General features: G+C 44.7%; 1 protein-coding gene across 1 annotated transcript; it reads right to left on the bottom strand.

The window, feature by feature from the left end:
- Positions 1-433: 433 nt before the first annotated feature.
- Positions 434-10,651, bottom strand: LOC137157929 (olfactory receptor 14A16-like). Its single transcript, XM_067555353.1, has 2 exons — positions 10,568-10,651; positions 434-1,333 (listed from the first exon to the last, which is right to left on the bottom strand). Exons 1-2 carry the CDS (start codon positions 10,649-10,651, stop codon positions 434-436), a joined length of 984 nt encoding a protein of 327 aa, XP_067411454.1.
- Positions 10,652-22,750: the final 12,099 nt, after the last annotated feature.

Raw genomic sequence — 22,750 nt, 5'->3', positions numbered from 1 at the left:
CACAAAGAACAAATGTGCTCATATCTCTGTCAAAGTTTTTATCCTTAAAATTTAGAAGACCCACAGACCACCCAAAGGATTTTGCTACGGTTACTATGAGCAAGGTGCTCAGATACTATGGTGATGGGTATCAGTACATGTTAGATTGAGAGATAGATAGAGAGATAGAGAGATTCCAATCTTAATTGCATTAACATAAACCTATAGTAATTAGTTTTTTCTTGAGTTATGTTTTCCTGGATTTTTACTAGTGTTAATAACCAATTCTTCATAAACCCGATTTCACAGTATGCTCTCATGGAAGCAATAATGTCATCAGATGATTATATTTATGAAGAAACACTGAATGAAATTGCTACCGAAGGAGACACACGGATATTTTATTCTTGCTGAATAATCTCCAGCACATCCATTTACTCAATGCACCGTTGATCTAGTTGTTCCTCATGCTGTAGATGATGGGATTCATCATCGGTGGCAACACGGAATAGAGAACAGCCACTAAGAGATTCAGACCTGTGGCTGAGCTGGAAGTGGGTTTCAGGTAGGCAAATGTGGAAGTGCAAAGGAACAAGGAGAACTCAGTGAGGTGAGGGAGGCAGGTGGAGAAGGCTTTATGTCGGACCTGGTAAGAGGGGATTCTCAGCACTGTGGTGAAGATCTGAACATATGACATAGTTATGAAAACAAAGCAGCTTAAGGCTAAGCACACACTAAAGACAACTTCCCTGAGGTAAGAGTCAGAGCAGGCCAGCTTGAGGATCTGGGGGACTTCACAGAAGAACTGATCCACTGTGTTGCCCCCACAGAAGGAGACTGTGAAACTATCCCCGATGTGTAGCACAGAGTTGAGAATGCCAGTGATCCAGATACTGGCAGCCATTTGGACACAAGCTCCTCTGTTCATCACCATCTCATAGTGCAGTGGTTGGCAGATGGCGACGTATTGGTCGTACGCCATGATGGTCAATAAGGCCAAATTTGCTGAAACAAAGAATGAGAAAAAAAAGACTTGGGCGACACATCCGGAGTAAGAAATGGACGTGGTGTTCATGAGGGAATTGACCATGGATTTGGGGATGATGACCGAGATGGAGCCGAAGTCTAGGATTGACATATTCATCAGGAAGAAGTACATGGGGATGTGAAAACGATGGTTGAGGGCTATGGCTATGACGATGAGAAGGTTCCCCACCAAGGATGCCAGGTAAAGCACTAGAAACACCACAATGTGCAAAATCTGCATCTCCTGGACGTCAGAGAATCCCAGGAGAAGGAACTCGATCAAGGTGGTTTGTTTGGACATTTTTTTCCTCAGTCCATTGTGTAATGGCTGTGGAAGGAATGAGACGGGCAATGGTTAGGATTAGAGCTACAAAGGGAATGGCCAGGATTCCCCTTTCCCTGAGATCTGATTGTATGAATGTCAAAGGTGCAGAGCATTCGTCGTTTACAATGTCTAGGTGTTGTCAGCGCTCTTCACGTTGACAATCAATCCAGCGTGTTATCACACTGGTGTACATTGGATCGGCTCCTTTAAAATCAATGGAGCTTTGTTACTTGAATCATCTGAGGCTGCGTCTCAAGGAGTGGCTTGTTCAAAGGCAGAGTGAAGGATGGAACAAAGTAAAATCCAAATCCAACAATCCTCGCAAAGAAGGGCCTTCCATCGTCACCATCACCAACCTCACAGCTTGGCCATGAAGCTGATAGACTAAAATGCCAGCACTGCCTGATTCCCACGCTGCAGGGTAACATGATGTGGAGTCCTCCAGCATGGTAAGTGGCCGCTTTTCTCCCCCCAGCTCTGTGCCTAGACGCCCTGCTGTCTGCTTCCCAACTGATTTACGGCACCAAATCCCAGCTGCACTTCTGCCTGCGTGTAACAATGGGCCAGTCTCATCCCTCATTACCGCTATGCTGCATTGTTTACTCTGTGCTGTGTGGTGCAGTGGTTGCCAGGACACTTGGGCTCTGTTCTTGTTCCTGCCAGCGACCTGCTGTGCGACTTGGACCAGTCATTTCCCCTCTTGGTGACTGTTCCCCTCCCTCCCTTTCTCTGCCTTATCAACTAAGCCTTCAAGATCTTTTAATGAGGGGCCCTGGTCCATAATTTAAAATGTATTGTGGCCCCTAGTGGGATTTTCAGAACCATCTATGCACTGAACAACCCTTCAAATCAATGAAGTTTACACTCCTAGATGCTTCTGATAATCTCACTAGGTGCTTAAATACCTTTAGAAAGAATACCCCATGTCTTCTTATGTGTACGTTCTGCACACCCGTTTACGCCCAGTCAGCAACAGTCTGGATCTCAAACAAGAGGTAATTCTGTTCTCCATGAGCTCCTATTTGTCCTTGAAAGGGGTCAAGATGGACAGGTGTTTGCTGCTGCTTGATTCAACTCTAACCCTGTGTTTAAAGGGGCTAGTCCGTATAAAATATTCTGTGTGCTCTATCAATTTTACTAGTTATTCAGTTGTTAGCTCCTGGCAACTATTGCTTTGAAAGAGAAATCACACAGATGCAAGAGAATAAATGGGTTTGAAATCAAGAAATCTTAATGTTCCCCAATTTTATTTAAAGTTTAAGGCTGGGTGGAAATTTTCGCTGCATTGATTTTAATGGGGATTGGGTTTTAAGCTAAACAACAAATCTCAGAATCTGTCTGTTTTTCTCTAACATTTTAGAATAGTTTTGTAAAGAAACTTAAAGACTGAAAACCAAAATCTTTTTGGTTTTGTGATTTGAAAACCCTCCAGTTTTCGGCAGAAATTTTTCAGTTGCCAAAACTTAAAAGAAAAATGAAAGGAGTTTGGGTTCTCGGTGAGAAGTCAACATTTTCCTGAAGGGTGGAAAAATTCCAATCAGCAATAGGTGTCTGATTAAACTGAGAAAAAGGTCTTAATGAGTTCATATAGTAATTAATATTTATCATCTTAATTTTCCCCTGTATTTTAATCCCCCAACAAATTTAATTGAAATAGCGAATTTACGATACTGGTCTTTGTGGATTTTGCCTCAAGAGGTGATGCATCCAGTCTCCAGCACCAGGATTCTTTGATCAATATCCATCTCTATAAGTTGTTTTTCATTTTCCACTCTATGCTATTATAAATCATTAACCTTCCCTCACCATTACACTATTGTAAAACAAAACATAAGAGGGAGAAGTGCTAAATGATTTTTTTATTTCACTTTTCAACAAAAAGGTTAGCAGCGATTGGACATCTAGCATAGTGAAAGCCAGTGAAAATGAGGTAGGATATGAGGTTAAAATAGGGAAAGAAAAAGTTAAAAATGACTTTGTGAAGTTGGATGTCTTCAAGTCACCATGGCCTGATTAAATACACCCTAGAATACTGAAGGAACTGACTGAGGAGATATCTGAGTCTTTAGTGATTATCTTTGAAAAGTCATGGAAGACGGGATAGATTCCAAAGGACTGGAAGAGGGCAGACACAGTTCCAATCTATAGAAAGAGAACTAAGGACAAGCTGGGGAATGACAGACCAGTCACCTTAACTTCAGTCCCCAGAAAGATAATGGAGCAAATAATGAAGCAATCAATTTGCAAACACCTAGAAGATAATAAGGTGAGAAGTAACAGTCAGCATGGATTTGTGAAGAACAAATTTGTCTCAAACCAACCGGATAACTTTCTTTGACAGGGTAACAAGCCTTGTGGATTGGGGGGAAGCAATGATTGTGGTATATCTTGACTTTAGTAAGGCTTTTAATATTGTCTCGCATGACCTTCTCATAAACAAACTAGGGAAATACAACCCAGGGGGAGCTACTATAAGGTGAGTGCATAACTGATTGGAAAACCGTTCCCAGAGAGTAGTTATCAGTGGTTCACAATCAAGTTGGAAGGGCATATCAAGTGAGCCCTGCAGGGATCAGTTCTGGGTCTGGTTCTGTTCAATATCTTCATCAGTGATTTAGATAATGGCATAGAGAGTACACTGCTAAAGTTTGTGGATGATACCAACCTGGAAGGGGTTGCAAGTGCTTTGGAGAATAGGACTGAAATTCAAAATGGTCTGGACAAAGTAGAGAAATGGTCTGAAGTAAACAGGATGGAATTTAATGAGGACAAATACAAAGTACTCCACTTAGGAAGGAACAATCAGTTTCACACATACAAAATTGGAACTGTACATAAAAGGTTTTACAAGGAGGTGAGAGAAAAATTGTTCTCCTTAATCTCTGGGGATAGGACAAGAAGCAAAGGCTTTAAATTGCAGCAAGGATGGTTTATGGTGGACATTAGGAAAAACTTCCTACCTGTCAGGGGAGTTAAGCACGAGAATATATTGCCGAGGGAGATTGTGAAATCTCCATCACTGAAGAGTTTTAAGAGCAGATTAGACAGAGTAGGGGGAATGGACTAGATCACCTCGCGAGGTCCCTTCCAGTCACATGATTCTAAGATTCTCTATCTCTTACTTTTACCAGTCAGCTATTCGTCTTTTGCTATCAAAGCTCAATACACCTGCCTCATCCTAAATTATATGTTAACCTTTATTTTGTTTTATTTGGGTAGGAAAGTTCTGGGGAAGAGCAGAACCTTAATGGCCACACATATGTCTCTGTTCCACACACGGGTTTCCCAGGCAGTTTCTGACTTCTTTGCTCAAAGTTCAGCCAGCCTTGTCAGTGCTTCTGGCTGTTGAATTGGAAGGGCTGCTTTTCAGTGAAGGTTGAGGTATTTCATTGCTCCCCAGCACACACAAGGGTCTGCAGGCAGGTGTTTTAGCCAGGTGATCACCAAGGTCACCAGGTAAAAAGACTATGTGGCACTCTGCGATTGGGGGCATAGAGTCTGGGGAAGCTGGGAGGGAGACTGTCTGGGGCAGCACTTGATGGAGATTGTGCTTGGGAAATTGGTGAGGATCATGGCACAGGCCCATGAAAGATGGCTGTGGAACCCTGTCCCAAGGGAAGTTGGACACTGGGGCAAGCCCAGCCAGAGGCAATGCACAATCCCAGGACAGGAGGCTGTGGACACCTTGTCCCAAGAGCCCTGGAAGGAGGGCAGCAGATATAGGAAGGGGCCCAGAAAAGAAGAAGCGGGTCAGCTTGTGGCAACAGAGGGAGAAATCCCCTTTCCCAAAGCCAGAGGCCATGGTAGATGGTAGTGTCAAAGATCTGGCCAGGCCGTGCCTCCCAGAGCTCCACCGCTGAGTGTAAAGCTTCTGCTCACAGTTCACCTCTCTCTGGAGGCAGGCAGCAGCAGTGAATCCTCTCATATATAGAGAGAGACACTTTCCCCAGAGTCTAATACATTTAATCTTTACCACATAAAGCACAGATCATACAAAAGTGTCTCCCCTCAGCACATGTCCTCCTCCTGTCTGCTCCCTCTATTCCTGGGTGTTTCTGTAAACCCCGCCTAGGCCACGTCTACACAGGAGAGCTCACAGTGGTGCAGCTGTACCGCTGCCACCGCGCCACTGTACGATTGCCCGTGTCACTGCTCTGTGCTGACAGGAGAGAGCTCTCCCATCAGCATCACAAAACCACCTTAACAAGCGGCAGTAGCTGTGTCTTCGGGGGAAGTTCTCACACTGCCAGAGTCGTATCCACACCGAAACTTCTGCCGGTGTAACTTACGTCACTCAGGAGTGTGTTTTTTTCACATCCCGGAGCGACATAAGTTATACCAAGAAAAGTGGCAGTGTGTACATGCCCCAGTCCCCTTTGTTGTGTCTTTGGGATGTCTTCCCACTGCTCCTACCTTTCTTCCTCCACTCGGGAGTAAACTAAAGAAGTGTTTTTTAAGGACACAGTTGGCTTTTTTTAGCAAAACCTTTGTGTGGTCAAAGTACTGCCTTTAAATATTCCTGTTCTTCCTGTCCGGCATGTTCCTGCTACGCATTAGTCAGCAATAGCAGCTCCACGCACATATAGAACCATGTGATGCAGCAGTTTTTCATCAAACAACTTCACCCTCTCAGGCAGAATTCATACATGATAGAGACAGAGCCCAAATTCATCACAGGTGAGTGGGGGTTCCCTGTATTCTAGCATCTTAGTAGTGGGTACAACATACCCTCCCATTAAGGGAAGGAAGAGTGGACAAACCAGAACCCAAGAGGTCTGGAAGTTGAGACCAGGAAGAGATGGGTATGTGTTGTGTACCCCATCCACGGGGATGGAAGACTGGTGTTTTCCTTTGGACTTTGATTGCTCCAGAAGGGATGGGGCAGAAGATTTACCAAGAGGGCTGAGTCACCTCAGAAACAAAGCTGTGCTGAAGGCCAAGAGGGTCATTAAAAACTCAAGCGGGAAACTGAGGAAGGCGAACTGCAGGGCCACACCACAAGTGGGCAAGTCTCGATGTCTGCTCCATTCTTTGGACTTCAGAATAAAGGCCACCTCGTATCAGGTACAGAGGAAAGAGGGCGTCAGATATCACAGTAATGGGGTTAGCTAAACAGACAGACCTATACGTATGGATCCGACCTCAATCCATGGTCATGGATTGGATATTTGCAGTAAGTGCACACATCAATGGCTTTATAAAAAACAGAGTGAAGCCCACACCAAAGCCTTCTCTAATAGATGACCACATACTCTTCCCAACAGGCCAGTGATAAGGGAAGAGAGCAAGTGGCCCTGCTTTGCCCAAGAAAATGTATCAGTTACAGGCTGCAGGGTCCTGAAAATTTGCACCATGTGTTCTGCTGCCATTGACAGGCAACTACTCAGCATTGTGAAGAGGGACTGGGGGTCTAGTGGATGAGAAAATGGTGGCTATACCGTATAATGGGCCCTGGGGGCAGCAGAGGGTGGGGGCGGGGAAGGGGCGGCTATACTGTATAATGGGCACTAGGGGAAGCAGAGGGTGAGTGGGTGGGAAAATGGAGCTATACGGTAGTGGATGCCGGTTATATAAAGGGTGAGGAAGTGAACTAATTTATTGTGGTTTACACCTGTTGGAGTTCTGGTGCTAGATATTTAAAATATGTGAATTTACCCTCCTTTGCCAGACCCAGGATGAATTCTATCCATGCACATCTATTTACAATTGTGAAGTCTAATACATTAATGTGAATGGAAAATTAAATCGTAAGAATGACATGGACTAGTGTGAATGGCTGGGTGGGAAAATGAAAGGCTTCACACAACTGAGTGAAAGCACAGGTGAAATGCATTGTATGAGCTGGTGAATGATTGTTTCGTTGCTGATGTATGTCATAGGCCCTTTCTTTTCCGTTTTTATTTTGTTAAAAATTCTCCCTGGAATTTATCAGTGTTGATTGGAAAAATGAAAAATCGGGGAAAATGTGTGCAAAAAAATTCACCTTCTGTTTCTGGGTTGTGAGGACAGAAAAAATCAACAAAGGGGGGGAAGTAAGAATCCTGAAAGTAAAAGCAGTTTACTGCCTTGATTGCTTTCATGAAATACAGATTAACAGGACATACACCTATGTGCATACATGCGTGCGTGCACATATTCCATTACGGTGCCTTACTTTAAGAGACCCTCTCACATTCAGGATGTATTTACTCAGGAATAAAATACCCACAGCTGGCCTGGATCAGCTAACATTGGCTCACGGGTCTCGGGACTGAAGAACTGCTGTGTAGAGTTTCAGGCTCAGTCAGGAGCCTCCATCTTCACAGGGACCCAGAGCTCAGCCTCTAACCCCAGCCTGAACATCTACACAGCAATTTTTAGCTACACAGCCACCTGAACCCATCAGTTGACCAGGGTCAGTAGCAGCCAGGCCTGGGTTTTAATCCCTGTGTAGACTCTCCCTCTCACTTAGACTCATTTGTTATGAACATAATCTAATCTCCCTAACGTTCTGTATGGGAATTTCTTAACGATCAGTATTTCCATGTACCTGAGTGGATCAAAATTAGGGTGAACATTGGCTAAAAATCAAATAGCTTTTGGAAAAATCTGGGAAATTTTTGGTTAAAAACTCATAAAAACTGCAGGGGAGCCTTTGTATGTATTAGAGTGATATTGTTTGTGTATGTGCATGTCTTGTGGTTGTCTCTATCTTTGTGTGTTCATATCGTGTGTGTAGATCTTATGTGCACACCTCCTTATGTGGAATGTGCGTGTCTTAATGTGTGCATGCATATGTCTTCTTTATGTGTATTTTTCTGCACGTTTGTGTATCTGTGTCGGTCTTCCTGTGCTTGCATGTGTATCAGTGTGCATGTTGGGAAATGAATGCTTGGTTACTATTGTGTGTGACTGCTCTGTGTGTGCGAGTTGTGATTTGCTGGGTGACAGACAGCTGAAACCAAATCCTCAGCTCATAGTAATAAATGAATGGATCTCTTCTGAAGCCAACTGAGTCCAAATTTCTCCCTGCAATTGCAACTGGCTGATGCTCAATGCACCCCTGACTGTTATATCTCTGGGGTCATCTGCACCTGGCAGCAGTTGTGCATTGCCAGTATCCAGGCCTCTGTGAATTGTTTGGTGGCCCCAATTTAATTGGTAGCTTCAATGGGTCCGAATGAAGCTACCTGGACTTCAGGACATGAGAAAAAAAATCAGATCCGAACACTGCCAATAAAGTTAGTGAGTCGTCGGAGCCAGGACTGAATTTCACATCCTTGGTCATTTGTCCGTTATTAGCTGGACAAGCAGCACATGCAAACCACAATGCTGTGGAACACACCACTGGCTGGCACAGAAGCCACATCAAGAGAAGCTAGATATGGAGTGTGAACAAACTTCTGGGTTCTGACCACTAGAAATGATGGCCTTGGGGCACTTTTAAAGTGCATTGCCTGCTGGGGGACAGAGAGCTTGTGTCCTTACTGATCTATCTATTCAGCTCTTTATCTAGCTATCCCCCCATACTCATAGAAGACTAGGGTTGGAAGGGACCTCAGGAGGTATCTAGTCCAGCCCCCTGCTCAAAGCAGGACCAACCCCAACTAAACCCTAAGTATAGAGACTCTGATTTCCTGCTCACACACCTCAGTTCTGCCCACGTCCTGTCCTGCCCCCTAACCCGCAGCCCCGTCCATTATTCCAGCTCTGGATTCACACCCACTTACCTCTGATGATGTCCCTCCAGCCTGACCCACAATCCCGCTGCTGTCCCAGGCTTGGCTCCCTTCCCAGCGCTGCTGCTGTGCCTCAGTCCTGATTTACATCAATTACTCCTGTTATTCCCGGTCCCAGACTGTTCTCCAGCTCTGCCAATATGTCACAATAATGAGGGACAAACCCGCCACTGCCGTCCGACCCCAAACAGACAACGCTGACAGTCACCTCCATTGTGACCTCCACTGGTCAAGTTCACACACGCACAGTTCTCTGAATGCACCCTCTTGGGTGTGACCTGCAGCTCCCCAGGGCGTTCCAGTGCTGTGTCTGCACACAGTCCTGATGCTGCCCTTGCTGGTTAGGTACTGCATCTGCAGAGCTCTGGTATTTCTGCTGAGTTCTGACCCACAGCACCTCCTGCCAGGCAAGCCCTGGGATGGAGCTGAGCATTCTCAATGCACCACAAAGCAACTTATGCCTCCCACCCCCTAGGCACATGTTCACTCTGCGTTGCTAGTCCCGGACCTCATCTAGCTGCACCAAAGTATGCTGGTAACAGCCCATAGCATCACTTCACTTACACAGGCATATGGAACAACAAAACTTATCTCCATTGGCAACCCAATCACCTTCCAACACCTTCTGCATTGCACAAAACTTTGATATTCATTTTCATAGAATCACAGAAGATGAGGGTTGGAAGGGAACTCAGGAGGTCATCTAGTCCCACTCCCCGCTCAAAGCAGGACCAACGCCAACTAAATCACGCCAGCCAGGGATTTGTCAAGCCAGATCTTAAATACCCCTAAGGATAGAGATTGCACCACATCCCTAGGTAACCCATTCCAGTGCTTCACCACCCTCCTAGTGAAAAAGTTTGTCCTAATAGAAAACCTAGACCTCCCCAGTGCAACTAGTCCTCCCCATTGCTCCTAGTTCTGTCACCTACCACCACTGAGAACAGCCTAGCTCCATCCTCCTTGGAACCCCCCTTTCAGGTAGTTAAAGGCCGCTATTAAATCCCCCCTCACTCTTCTCTTCTACAGACTAAAGAAGCCTAGTTCCCTCAGCCTCGCCTCATAAATTATGTGCTCCTTCCCTCTAATTCTTTTTGTTGCCCTCTCCTGGACTCTCTCCAATTTGTCCACATCCTTCCTGTAGTGATGGGCCAAAACTGGGCAAAATACTTCAAATGAGGCCTCACCAGTGCCGAATGAAGGGGAATAATCAGTTCCCTTGATCTGCTGGCAATGCTTCTACTAACACAGCCCAATATGCCACCAGCCTTCTTGGCAACAAGGACACACTTTTGACTCATATTCTGCTTCTTGTTCACTGTATCCCCCACCCAGGTCCTTTTCTGCAGAACTGATGCCCAGCCAGTCCGTCCCCAGTCTGGAGCATCCATGGGATTATTCTGCCCTAGATGCAAGACTCTGCACTTGTCCTTGTTGAACCTCATCTGATTTTTTTGGCCCAATCCTCCAATTTGTCTAGGTCACTCTGTATCCTATCTCTACCTTCCAGGGTATCTACCATTCCTCCCAGCTTAGGGTCATCCACAAACTTGTTGAGGGTGCAAACCATCCCATCATCCAGATCATTAATGATGATGTTCATACCGACACACAGTGATTCCTGCCTAGAAGTTAAGGTTGATCTTGGGTTTAATGCAATTGCCCTAAAAACTCTGTTTAATTCCTGTCTTTGCCGTGGACACTGTATGTGGCACTAAGTAGGTCACTTAGGTTGAAGTTCACAAACCAAAGTTAGCGGGAGTTGTGTGTCCAAATCCCCCAAGCAGGCTAGGAAACTTCAGCCTTAAACGCTGTGAATTGGATCTTCAGCTGGTAGAACCCAGCTGTCACTCTTCTGGAGCCAGAGCCACACCTGGTGTAAATCAGCTGTGACTCCACTGGAGTCACAAACTCCTCGTCTGACTTTGCATAAATTAGACTCACAGACTTTAAGATCAGAAGGGACCAATATGATCATCTAGTCAGACCTCCTGCACAACACAGACCACAGAACCTCACCCACCCACTCCTGTAATGGACCCCTAGCCTGTGACTCAGTTATTGAAGTGCTCAGATCATGGGTAAAAGACTTCACGGTAAAGAGAATCCACCAGCAATTGGATTACTTAAGCGTCCCTGTGCCTCAGTTTCCCCCCCTATAAAATAGGGATAATCACACTTCCCATCCTGACTGGGGCATTGTGATGTTTGTATGTTCATGACTGGGGGATGCTCAGATACCACAGTAATAAGGCCTGTGTAAATACCTAGGAAATATGGATAGGTGGATTTGCAGCATCTGGGGATCTAACCTTCAGTGCCTCAGTTTCCCTCACTTTAAGAAGAGGATAAAGCTCTCTCCCTACTTCACAGACTGATGGAAGGTTACATTTATCATTGGCTGTGGAGTGCTCAGACTCTGCCATGTTTGGCATCATTTAGCTACCTAAATAGACATTGCCATCACAAGGAATGGGCTCTAAGCCAAATGCCACTGAGATCACAGGCCAAGTTCTCATTGGCTTCAGCGTTACCAGCACTGGGCCTACATGTGTTACTGGCTGGTGAATTAACACTACAAAGGCAAATCTCTGTGGTGCCTGGGGCACTGTGATCTGACCCATGTGCCGAGTGCCCCAACATGGCTAATGAGATGTTTTGGTTTATCAGTTTTAGACTCAAATTTTACAGCCAACAGGGACCACCATGATCATCTAGTCTGACCTCCTGTATATCGCAGGCTGCAGAAACTCGCCCACCCACTCCTGTAATGGACCCATAACCTCTGGCTGAGTTACTGAAGTCCTCAAACCTTTATTTAAAGACTTCAAGTTACAGAGAATTTACTATTTACTCTACTTCAAACCAGCAAGTGATCTTTGCACCGCACTGCAAAGGAAGGAGAAAAAAACCCTGGTTTCTCCCAACCTGACCTGTAGAAAAATTCCTGCCCAACCCCAAATATGGCGATCAGTTTGACCCTGAGCATGTGGGTGAGAGCCAACAACCAGGCAGCTGGGCAAGAATTCTCTGTAGTAACTCAGAGTCCTCCCCATCTAGCGTCCCCTCTTCAGCCTTTGGAGATGTTTGCTACTAGCAGTTTTGGATGCATCATTCTGGTGAATGAACAGGAAGCATTTGAAAATGGATCGTCATATAAAAGGAAAAGGAAAAGATGGAGAATGTGGCTCATATCAAAGAAATTCTGTTTCTTTATGATTACTGGAGAGCAGCAAAGGGTAAAAAATTAGAAGGAAGCAACGTTCTGGGTGCCACATTTCAGGAAAGATGTAGATAAATTGGAGAAAGTCCAGAGAAGAGCAACAAAAGTGATTAAAGGCCTAGAACACATGACCTGTGAGGGTGACTGATAAAACTGGGATTGTTTAGTCTGAAGAAGAGAAGACTGAGGGGGGACATGATGACAGTTTTGAAGTTCATAAAAGAGTGTTACAAGGAGAAGCAAGAAAAATTGTTCTTTTTAACTTCTGAGGATACGACAAGAAGCAATGGGATTAAATTGCAGGAAGGACATTTTAGGTTGGACATTAGGAAATACTTCCTGACTGTGAGAGTAGTTAAGTGCGGGAATAAATTGCCCAGGGAGGTTGTGGAATCTCCATCATTGGAGATTTTTAAGAGCAGGTTAGACAAACACCTGTCAGGGATGGTGTAGATAATGCTTAGTCCTGCCATAACTGCAGAGGACTGGATTTTATTACCTCATCCTGAGGTCTCTTCCTGTCTTACGATTCTATGATTAGAGGAACTGGATGGAAGATGATCATTCATAGATTTTTAAGGCCAGAAGAGACCACTGTGATCTTCTAGGCCAGCAGTTCTCAACCGGTGGTACTTCGAAGAACGCTGGGTGGTACGCGAGCCGTACCGTGCCGCCGAATCCGCCGCTGAAAGTCCCCCCGCCCCCGCTGCCGCGAAACCCCGCTGCCGCCACAAGTTCCCCCCCCCACCGCCGCAAAACCCCGCTACCGCTGCAAGTCCCCCCGCCTGCGAAACCCTTCCACCGAAAAGGGGCAAACAGCGGCAGGGTTTCGGTGGAGGGCATTGTTCCCCCCATGTAACCCTGACACCGCCGCAAGTCCCCCCGAGAAACCGCGCTGCCGCCACAAGTCCCCCCCGCCCTTTTTTTCCCAAGTGGTACTCGGGAAAAAAGGTTGAGAACCGCTGTTCTAGGCTAACCTCCTCTTTTAAACATAGGCCATAGGACATCCCTGAATTAATTCCTGCTTCAAGTCCATTAGTTGTGGTTGCACAAGAGCAGATCTTTCACAAAACAAATTCTGTCAGAGACAATGATGAATACAAATCAAAATACATTATAGAATCATAGAATATTAGAGTTGGAAGGGACCACAGGAGGTCATCTAGTCCAACCCATTGCTCAAAGCAGGATTAACCTCAGCTATATCACCCCAGCCAGGGCTTTGTCAAGCCTCAGCTTAAAAACTGCTAAAGATGGAGATTCCACCACCTCCCTAGGTAACCCATTCCAGTGCTTCATCACGTTCCAAGTAAAAAATTTTTCCTAATGTCCAACCTAGACCTCCCCAACTGCAACTTCATACCATTGCTCCTTGTTCTGTCATCTGCCACCACCGAGAACAGCCTAGCCTCATCCTCCCTGGAACCCCCTTTCAGGTAGTTAAAGGCCGCTATCAAATCCCCCCTCATTCTTCTCTTTTGCAGACTAAACAAGCCCAGTTTCCTTAGCATATCCTCATAAGTCCAGTGCTCCAGCCCCCTAATCATTTTGGTTGCCCTCCGCGGTACTCTCTCCAACTTGTCTACATCCTTTTTGTAGTGGGGGGCCCAACACTGGACACAATACTCTAAATGCGGCCTTACCAATGCCGAATAGAGAGGAATAATCACTTCCCGTGAGCTGCTGGCAATGCCCCTCCTAATGCAGCCCAATATGCTATTAGTCTTCTTGACAACCAGGGCACACTGCTGACTCAGATCCAGCTTTTTATCCACTGTTACCCCTTGGTCCTTTTCTGCAGAACTGCTGCTTAGCTCGTCGGTACCCAGTCTGCAGCTGTGCATGAGATTCTTCCTTCCTAAGTGGAGGACTTTGCACTTTTCTTTGTTGAACCTCATTAGATTTCTTTTGGCCCAATCCTCCAGTTTGTTTAGGTCCTTATGTACTTTATCCCTACCTTCCAGGGTATCTACCACTCCCCCCAGCTTAGTGTCATCCGCAGACTTGCTGAGGGTGCAATCTACCCCATCTTCCAGATCATTAATGAAGATGTTGAACAAAACCGGCCCCAGGACCAACCCCTGGGGAACTCCGCTTGTGACCGGTTGCCAGCTAGACATGGAGCCATTGATCACTACTCGTTGAGCCCTATGCTCTAGCCCGTTCTCTATCCATTTAATAGTCCATTCATCCAACCCATACTTCTTTAACTTGCTGATAAGAATACTGTGAGAGACAGTATCAAAAGCTTTGCTAAAGTCAAGGTATATCACATCCACCGCCTTCCCTACATCCACAGAGCCAGTCACCTCATCATAGAAAGCAATCAGGTTGGTCAGGCATGTCTTTCCCTTGCTGAATCCGTGTTCACTGTTCCTGATCACCTTCCTCTCCTCCAAGTGCCTTAAAATGGATTTCTTAAGGACCTGCTCCATGATTTTTCCAGGGATTGAAGTGAGGCTGACCGGTCTGTAGTTCCTTGGATCCTCTTTCCTCCCTTTTTTGAAGATGGGCACTAGATTTGCTTTTTTCCAGTCCTCAGGGACCTCCCCCTGTTGCCACGAACTTTCAAAGATGATAGCCAATGGCTTTGAAATCACATCAGCCAACTCCCTCGGGTGCATTGCATCCGGCCCCACAGACTTGTGTATGTCCAATCCTTCTAAATAGCCTTGGACCTGTTTCTTCAGCACTGCGGGATGTTCACCTCCTTCCCATTCTGTGCCACCCAGTACAGTAGTCTGGGCGCTGATCTTTTCTGTGAAGACAGAGGCAAAAAAGGCATTGAGTACCTCAGCTTTCTCCACATCCTCCGTCACTATGTTGCCTCCTTCATTCTCTAAGGGGCCCACACTTTCCCTAATCTTCCTCTTGTTGGCAACATGCCTGTAGAAACCCTTCTTGTTCCCCTTCAAGTCCCTTGCTAACTGCAACTCCAATTGTGCTTTGGCCTTCCTGATTTCATTCCTGCATGTTCGAGCAGTGTTTTTATAATCCTCCCTAGTCATCTGACCAAGATTCCACTTCTTGTAAGCTTCTTTTTTGTGTTTAAGTTCGCCAACGACATCTTTGTTAAGCCAAGCTGGACGCCTACCATATTTGCTATTCTTTCTGCACTTCAGGATGGTTTGCTCCTGTGCCCTCAGTAAGGTCTCTAAAATACAGCCAGCTCTCTTGGGTTCCTTTCCCCCTCATATTAGCCTCCCAGAGAATCCTGCCCATCAGTTCCCTGAGGGAATCAAAGTCCGCTTTTCTGAAGTCCATGGTCCGTATCCTGCTGTTCTCCTTTCTTCCTTTCGTCAGGATCCTGAACTCGACCATCTCATGGTCACTGCTGCCTAGGTTGCCACCCACTTCTACTTCCCCTACCAAATCTTCCCTGTTTGTCAGCAGCAGGTCAAGAGAAGCACGGCCCCTAGTTGGTTGCTCCAGCACTTGCACCAGGAAATTGTCTGTGACACTCTCCAAAAACTTCCTGGATTGTTTGTGCTCTGCTGTATTGCTCTTCCAGCAGATGTCAGGGTGATTGAAGTCTCCCATGAGAATCAGGTCCTGTGAACTGGAAACTTTCCCTAGTGGAGTAAAGAAAGCCTCATCTACCTCATCCTCCGGTCTGGTGGTCTATAACAGACACCCACCACGACATCACCCTTATTGTTCTTGCTTCTAAGCTTAACCCAGAGACACTCAACTGACTTATCTCCAGTTTCATACTGGAGCTCAGAGCAGTCATAGTGCTCTCTTACATACAGTGCAACTCCTCCCCCCTTTCACCCCTGCCTGTCCTTCCTGAACAGTTTATACCCTTCCATGACAGTGCTCCAATCATGTGAGTTACTCCACCAAGTCTCAGTTATTCCTATCCTGTCGTAGTTTCTTGACTGTGCCAGGACTTCCAGTTCCTCCTGCTTGTTTCCCAGGCTTCTTGCATTTGTGTACAGGCACTTGAGATAAGTAGCCGATTGGTCTACTTTCACAGTATGAATCGGGAGGCCTCCCCTGCTGCACCCTCCTCCTTCTGCTTCCTTGCAGTGTCCCTCTTCCCCATTAACCTTCGGGCTTAGGTCCCCGTCTCCTGTCGAAACTAGTTTAAAGCCCTCCTCACTAGGTTAGCCAGCCTGTCTGCGAAGATACTCTTCCCTGTCTTCGTTAGATGAATCCCGTCTCTTCCTAGTAATCCTTCTTCCTGGAACAACATCTCATGATCAAAGAATCCAAAGCCCTCTCTTCGACTCCACCTGCGTAACCATGCATTTACTTCCACAATGCGACAGTCCCTACCTGGGCCTTTTCCCTGAAGAGGGAGGATGGATGAGAACACCACTTGCGCTTCAAACTCCTTTATCCTCCTTCCCAGAGCCACATAGTCCGCATTTATCCACTCAAGATCATTCTTGGCAGTGTCATTGGTGCCCACGTGGAGAAGTAAGAAGGGGTAGCGGTCTGAGGACTTGTTAAGTTTTGGCAGTCTCTCCGTCACATCCCTAATCCTAGCTCCAGGCAAGCAGCACACTTCTCTAGTTTCCCGGTCCGGATGGCAGATGGATGACTCTGTCCCCCTTTGGAGGGAGTCCCCGACCACCATCACCCTTCTCTTCCTCTTGGGAATGGTGGTCGTGGAACTCCCATCCCTAGGACAATGCATCCCTTGCCTTCTGATCAAACGGGTCTCCTTCTGATCCATTCCCTCTGATGGGTCCTCCAAATCGTTCTCCTCCATAGTACTTGTGCAGAGAGGATGAAAACGATTCCTTACTCTATCGGCATGGTGGGCATATAGGTTCTCTTTCTTTGGGACGTCACATGCTGCCAATTTTCTTCCCCGGTCTTCAGTTTCGCCTGCCTGGCCTTCTTTTAATTCCTTACACTGTGCCTGTGCCCGATCGAGAAAGACTTCATTTTCTTTAATGCAATGCATGGTTGATATTTGGGCCTCTAGTCCTTTAACCTTCTCTTCCAATAAGGAAACCAGCCTGCACTTGGTACAGATGAAGTCATCTCTATCCTGTGGGAGGAAGACAAACATAGCACATCCAGTGCAGGTGACAACGAGAGATCGCTTCGTCTCCATATCTTTCCTCTGAGAACCTCCTCAGATGCTCTATTTCCTCCTCAGCAACGTCTGAAAGGCAAAAACCCGCTGTTGGCTCTCTCCTCAGGTGAACTCCCAGGCAAACTCCCTCCTTCTGTTCGCTGCTCGGCTGGTTCGCAACTGGCTGCTTTTTATAAGGCTGGGGCAGTTGCCCTGCCCCTGCAATTAACCCCTCAAAACCCACCTGGATCAAAGCACTCCCAATCAATCAATCAGACACACCCTCAGCTGCCAAACGGTCCCAGTCACAAGCACACACACACAGTCAGCTGTAACTTGCAGCAATCACACAACTGGTCTCTCAGATACTCACCCCTCTAGCACAGCACACACAGCGTAGCACTCACCTGGGCTCCTCTCGGACAGATCCCAGGCAAACTCCCTCCTTTTGGTAGCTGCTCATCTGTTCGCCACCATTGCTCATGTTACTCTTATTATTATATTGCCATGACATTCAGTTATTGATAGCAATCGAATAAGCATTTTTCAAAGTAATCTAAGCAAGCTCCAGCCCATATATTATTATTATAGCACCCTGAGGTCCTACCTGAGATCAGGGTGCTCTCTTCTCCCACTGATACTGATTTGCCACAGGTGATACTCCTTTGACACAAATGGAGTTGTTATAGACTTCTAGACTTTAAGGTCAGAAAGGATCATTATGATCATTATGATTTTCAATCTTTGTTTCTGTTTTCAAAAACAAACAAAACTGTATAGTTTTGTTTTCAGATTTCCCCTCCTACCTTTCTCTTCCTAGTAACAGTGGGAAAAAGTGGAAGAGTGAAAGAAAAAATGTAGGGAAAAAGCAGGGGGGAAAATCACATCATACACTTTTTGTCTCCTTTAAAAAGAAAAAGCCATATTTTCAGTGGAAGAGGGAGTAAAAAAGAGGGAGGGAAATTGGAAAAATAAAAACAAAATTCTGAAAACCAAAAGTCAACCAACATTTTATTTTGTTTTCAAAACCCAAACAAAACATTTTCTTATGTCATGGTTAAAACAAAACAAACAACATTATTTTATAGTGTTATTTCCTCATTTTTCCACATTAAAATGCACTAATATACAACTTTTGTGAAAATAAATCTATAAAATTATCATTTGATAAAAAATGTTTGCATTAAAAGCTTTTGATTAGTTGTTACTCCTTATTTACACCAAGAAAGTGAGAGGAGAATTAGCCCCTGTGACTCCAATGGAATTACTTCTGATTTACATCTGGGTGTGAGATCAGTAAATCAATACCAGATACTTTACTAGAATTCCTCCACATGTATCCTAGGGAGAGGGAAGGGAGAATAAAGTGCAGAGTGTTTGATTTTTGGAAAACTAAGTCTGAGTTTTTCAAATTAATTTAGAGGAACTGGATTCCCAGATCCTTCTGGTAACTGTGAAAGCCTAAAGCACTTCTGGACACAAATTCATAAATACAAATACTTAGTCTATTACACTAGCTTGGACTTTTGAGACATTGACCACCAGTTCAATGTGTCTTTATTCTCCATTTAATAATGTTAAGATTCCTTGGGAAACTTGAATTTTCCAAATAGCTTCCACAGAGCAGTTTTCACATCTTTGTTTTTCAGGCTGTAGATGACAGGGTTTAACATGGGTGTTAAGATGCTGTACTGGATGGAAATTATTTGAACAAGTTCAGATGTTTCAGATGCAGGCTTCATGTACCGGAAACAACCTGTGCCGTAGTATAAAATAACCACCATGAGGTGGGAGCTGCAGGTGGAGAAGGCTTTATGCCTGCCCTCTGCCGAGCGTATCCTCAAGATGGTGGAGATTATGTAAATGTAGGAGACTAGGGTGAGGAGGAAGGAGCTTGATCCAAAAATTATAACAGATGTAAGAAGCACCAGTCTAGGGGTCAGTGTCTCAGAACAGGACAAGACTAGGATCAGAAGGGGCTCACAGCTGAAATGGTTGATTTCATTGGGCCCACAGAAGTGTAAGCTTAATACAGAGACAGTGTTAGCCAGTGCATACAAGAACCCAGTTATGCAAGAGCCACAAAGCAAGTGACAACAGACTTGCTTATTCACGGTCCCCATGTAACGCAGCAGGTTACAGATGGTGGCGTGTTGATCATACGCCATCGCCGAGAGAATAAAAACTCCAGTGCCACCTGACAAAAGGAAGAAGAAGTTCTGTGCAAAGCAGCCGTTGGCTGATATTGTCTTTCTCTCTGCTAGGAAGTTCTGCAGCATCTTAGGGAGGGTGACTGAGGAATAGCAGATGTCCACAAAGGACAAATGGAACAGGAAGAAGTACATGGGGGTGTGGAGTTGAGGATCGCTGCTTATCACCAGCATGATCATCATGTTCCCCAACAGGGTTATAGCATAAATAACCAAAAACACCACAAAGAGGAAGATTTGTTTAGTCTGCAAAAGAGAAGAATGAGGGGGGATTTGATAGCGGCCTTTAACTACCTGAAAGGGAGTTCCAGGGAGGATGGGGCTAGCCTGTTCTCGGTGGTGGCAGATGACAGAACAAGGAGCAACGGTCTCAAGTTACAGGGTGAGAGGTCTAGGTTGGACATTAGGAAAAGTTTTTTACTAGGAGGGTGGTGAAGCACTGGAATGGGTTACCTAGGGAGGTGGTGGAATCTCTGTCCTTAGAGGTTTTTAAGATGAGGCTTGACAAAGCCCTGGCTGGATGATATAGCTGAGATTAGTCCTGCTTTGAGCAGGGTGTTGGACTAGATGACCTCCTGAGGTCCCTTCCAACTCTAATATTCTATGATTTTATGATTCTATGATCTGGAGGTGTGGTTCATTGGAAAGTCCCAGGAGGATGAATTCTGTCACCATGGTTTGATTTTCCATATTCATGTATTCCTCAACATGATGAGCTGTAAAACATAAAATAAAGGAGTCACATAATAAAAATACATCAACAAAACGAGGACCTCAGCCTCTCAATCCTACCACATCCTTGAGTGAATAATTTTTCATCACGCTGAGCATCAGTTTCCCTGTCTGTAATATGTGGATAATGATAGGTATACTCCTTTAAAAAACTATCTGAGAACTGCTGATGAAGCTTTACTGATAAAGTTTGAAGACATCGCAAAATTTGGGGAAGTGGTAAATAATGAAGAGGACCAATCACTGATGAAGAAGAATCTGGATCACCTGATAAGATGGGTGTAAGCAAAAATAGGTGTTATTCAATATGTCTACATATAAATGTATATATATGGGAACAAAGAATGTAGGCTGCATTTACAGGATGGGGGATTCTATCCTAGGCAGAAGTGACTTTGAAAAAGACTCGGGGTTTATGGTGGATAATTAGCTCAACATGAGATTTCAGTGCATCATTGTAGTCAAAAGGGCTAATGTGATCCTTCGATTGTTCTTGAAATTGTCTAACAGTGGCAATATCATTGATATAAAGGGTCAGATTTCATCACAGGTGGCTATTAGCATCTACATGAGGAACAAATATTTAATAATGGGCTCTTCAGTCTAGCAGAGAAACCTATAACATGATCAAACAGCTGGAAATGGAAATTAGACAACTTCATACTGGAAATAAGGGATACATTTTTAACTGTTGAGAGTAATTAACCATGGAAACAACTTAACAAGGCAATTTTAAATCAAGTTGGATATTTTTCTATGATGGATTCTCCATCTACTGGATCAATTTTAAATCAAGATTGGATATTTTTCTGGCAATTTTAAATCAAGATTGGATATTTTTCCTCTCAGAATTATTTTGGGGGGAAATTCTATACCCAGTGCTATTCAGGAGATCAGACTAGATGATCACAATGGTCTCTTCTGGCACTGAAAGCACTGAATTTATTAAAGAGATAGTGGGCCAGATAATTGACCCACTCAATCAAGAAGTCAATGAGATACTTCTTCTTGTTTCAAAAGTTAGCAGATCAGGCTCTCACTTCTCTGGGTGTAAATGCAGAGTAAGTTCATAGTCAATGGGGAGATACATCCTTGAAATTCTTTAACATGAGGCTGTAGATAGATAGATAGATAGATAGCATTTTCTCTGCCAAGCACATTCTTTCTATGACTTAATCACTTGGGTTGTTGTATTCCCACTGGTCTGATCATAAGCATAAATTTCTTGTGACTCCTCTAGAGATATTAATAGAATTCAAATAAGTCAACCATGCTTCGTGTCAAGGTCTGACCTGTCTTACATCATCTCTCTTGGGCATCTCTTTAATTCTTTTGTCACGTTGCACCTGCCTCTCAAAAGCTGATGTATCCACTAAAAGCAGTGATATCTCAGTTCAAGGATACAGTGCAAACCTTGCTTTGAGCTGCTGCTGAGTTAGTCTGGAGAAAATCTTGATTTTATGTTTGAGATAGATGCAGCCATGTATCCTACAATAGAACAAACTCCTCTCTGCCGCGTGTCCAATGTGGTCTCTTCAAACACAGTTTTTGAGCTTTGCCATAACACCCTGATAAAACAAGCACCCGTTCCGAAGATACTTGATATTCTGCTGACTTTACCTGGATTCCAAATGTCAGTATAAAGTATTTAAAGCTATATTGTCTTGTTGATTTCTTAGTTATTCTTTCTTAATCTGTCTGTATGGTGTCAAGTGTAATTGATTTTAGGTCAACACTCTCACAGAATTCCTTAGCACAAGGTCTGTATTATACTTTATTTTAGCCTGACACTGAAAAGACTTTTGGTCCATACCTTCACTGAAATATTGCCAGTCATACTACTGAAGTTAAAGGAAGAACTCACCATAGCAGGCACTGTGCCTCGGGGAAGTGTTTGAAGATTGGGTCCAAAACTTCTAAGTGTTTAGCAATCAAGTTATTCTTCCCTTCCACCCCACAAAAGTATTTGCTGTTAAAAAAAAAAAAAAAAAAAAAAAAAGGCTGTAAACCTGTAAAGATCATGAGGACATTTATTGAAAGGAATCAGCCCATTGCCAGAAAATCACAGAAAAGTAGGCCTGGAGGGGACCTCGAGAAGTCATCTAGTCCATTCCGCAGCACTGAGTCAGGATTAAGTATGCCTAGACAATCCCTGACAGGTGCTTGAGACATGTTATTCACAGGTATAAGTGTTGTTTGCATCATCAGAACATTAATAGGGATATTGTGAACCAGTGATCTGAGAAAGAGAGAGAGAGAGAGATTTTAAAGAGTTTCATGTGTGACATATCCCCCTGAGTACCCCCCACACACACACATCTGCTGGGGATTTATGATTTGTTTTAAAACACTTTGTCTCCCCTGCTGCAGAGCTTAATAGTAACACAACCAACAGTTAAAACTGACCAGTTAACTGTGGGAACACAGAAAATGATACTACACAGATAGCTGCTCTCTGAAAATCACAGCAATTTCATTGAATAATATTTGCTCTGTAAGCTCTTT

Source organism: Emydura macquarii, unplaced genomic scaffold (genome assembly GCF_026122565.2).
Source record: "Emydura macquarii macquarii isolate MOO-44397 ecotype Brisbane River unplaced genomic scaffold, CSIRO-AGI_Emac_v2 contig_1630, whole genome shotgun sequence".
In the NCBI taxonomy this organism is placed as follows: Eukaryota; Metazoa; Chordata; order Testudines; family Chelidae; genus Emydura; species Emydura macquarii.
Note: the sequence above shows the minus strand (reverse complement) of the source record. Positions and strands in the feature narration are given on the sequence as shown.

Bases quoted from the DNA above. Each gene is read 5' to 3' on its own strand.
- LOC137157929 (XM_067555353.1), bottom strand. From the start codon at position 10,651: ATGAACATCATCATTAATGATCTGGATGATGGGATGGTTTGCACCCTC. The intron at 1,334-10,567 runs GTAGATACCCTG...TTCCTTCCACAG, and splicing joins ACCCTAAGCTGGGAGGAATG to CCATTACACAATGGACTGAG.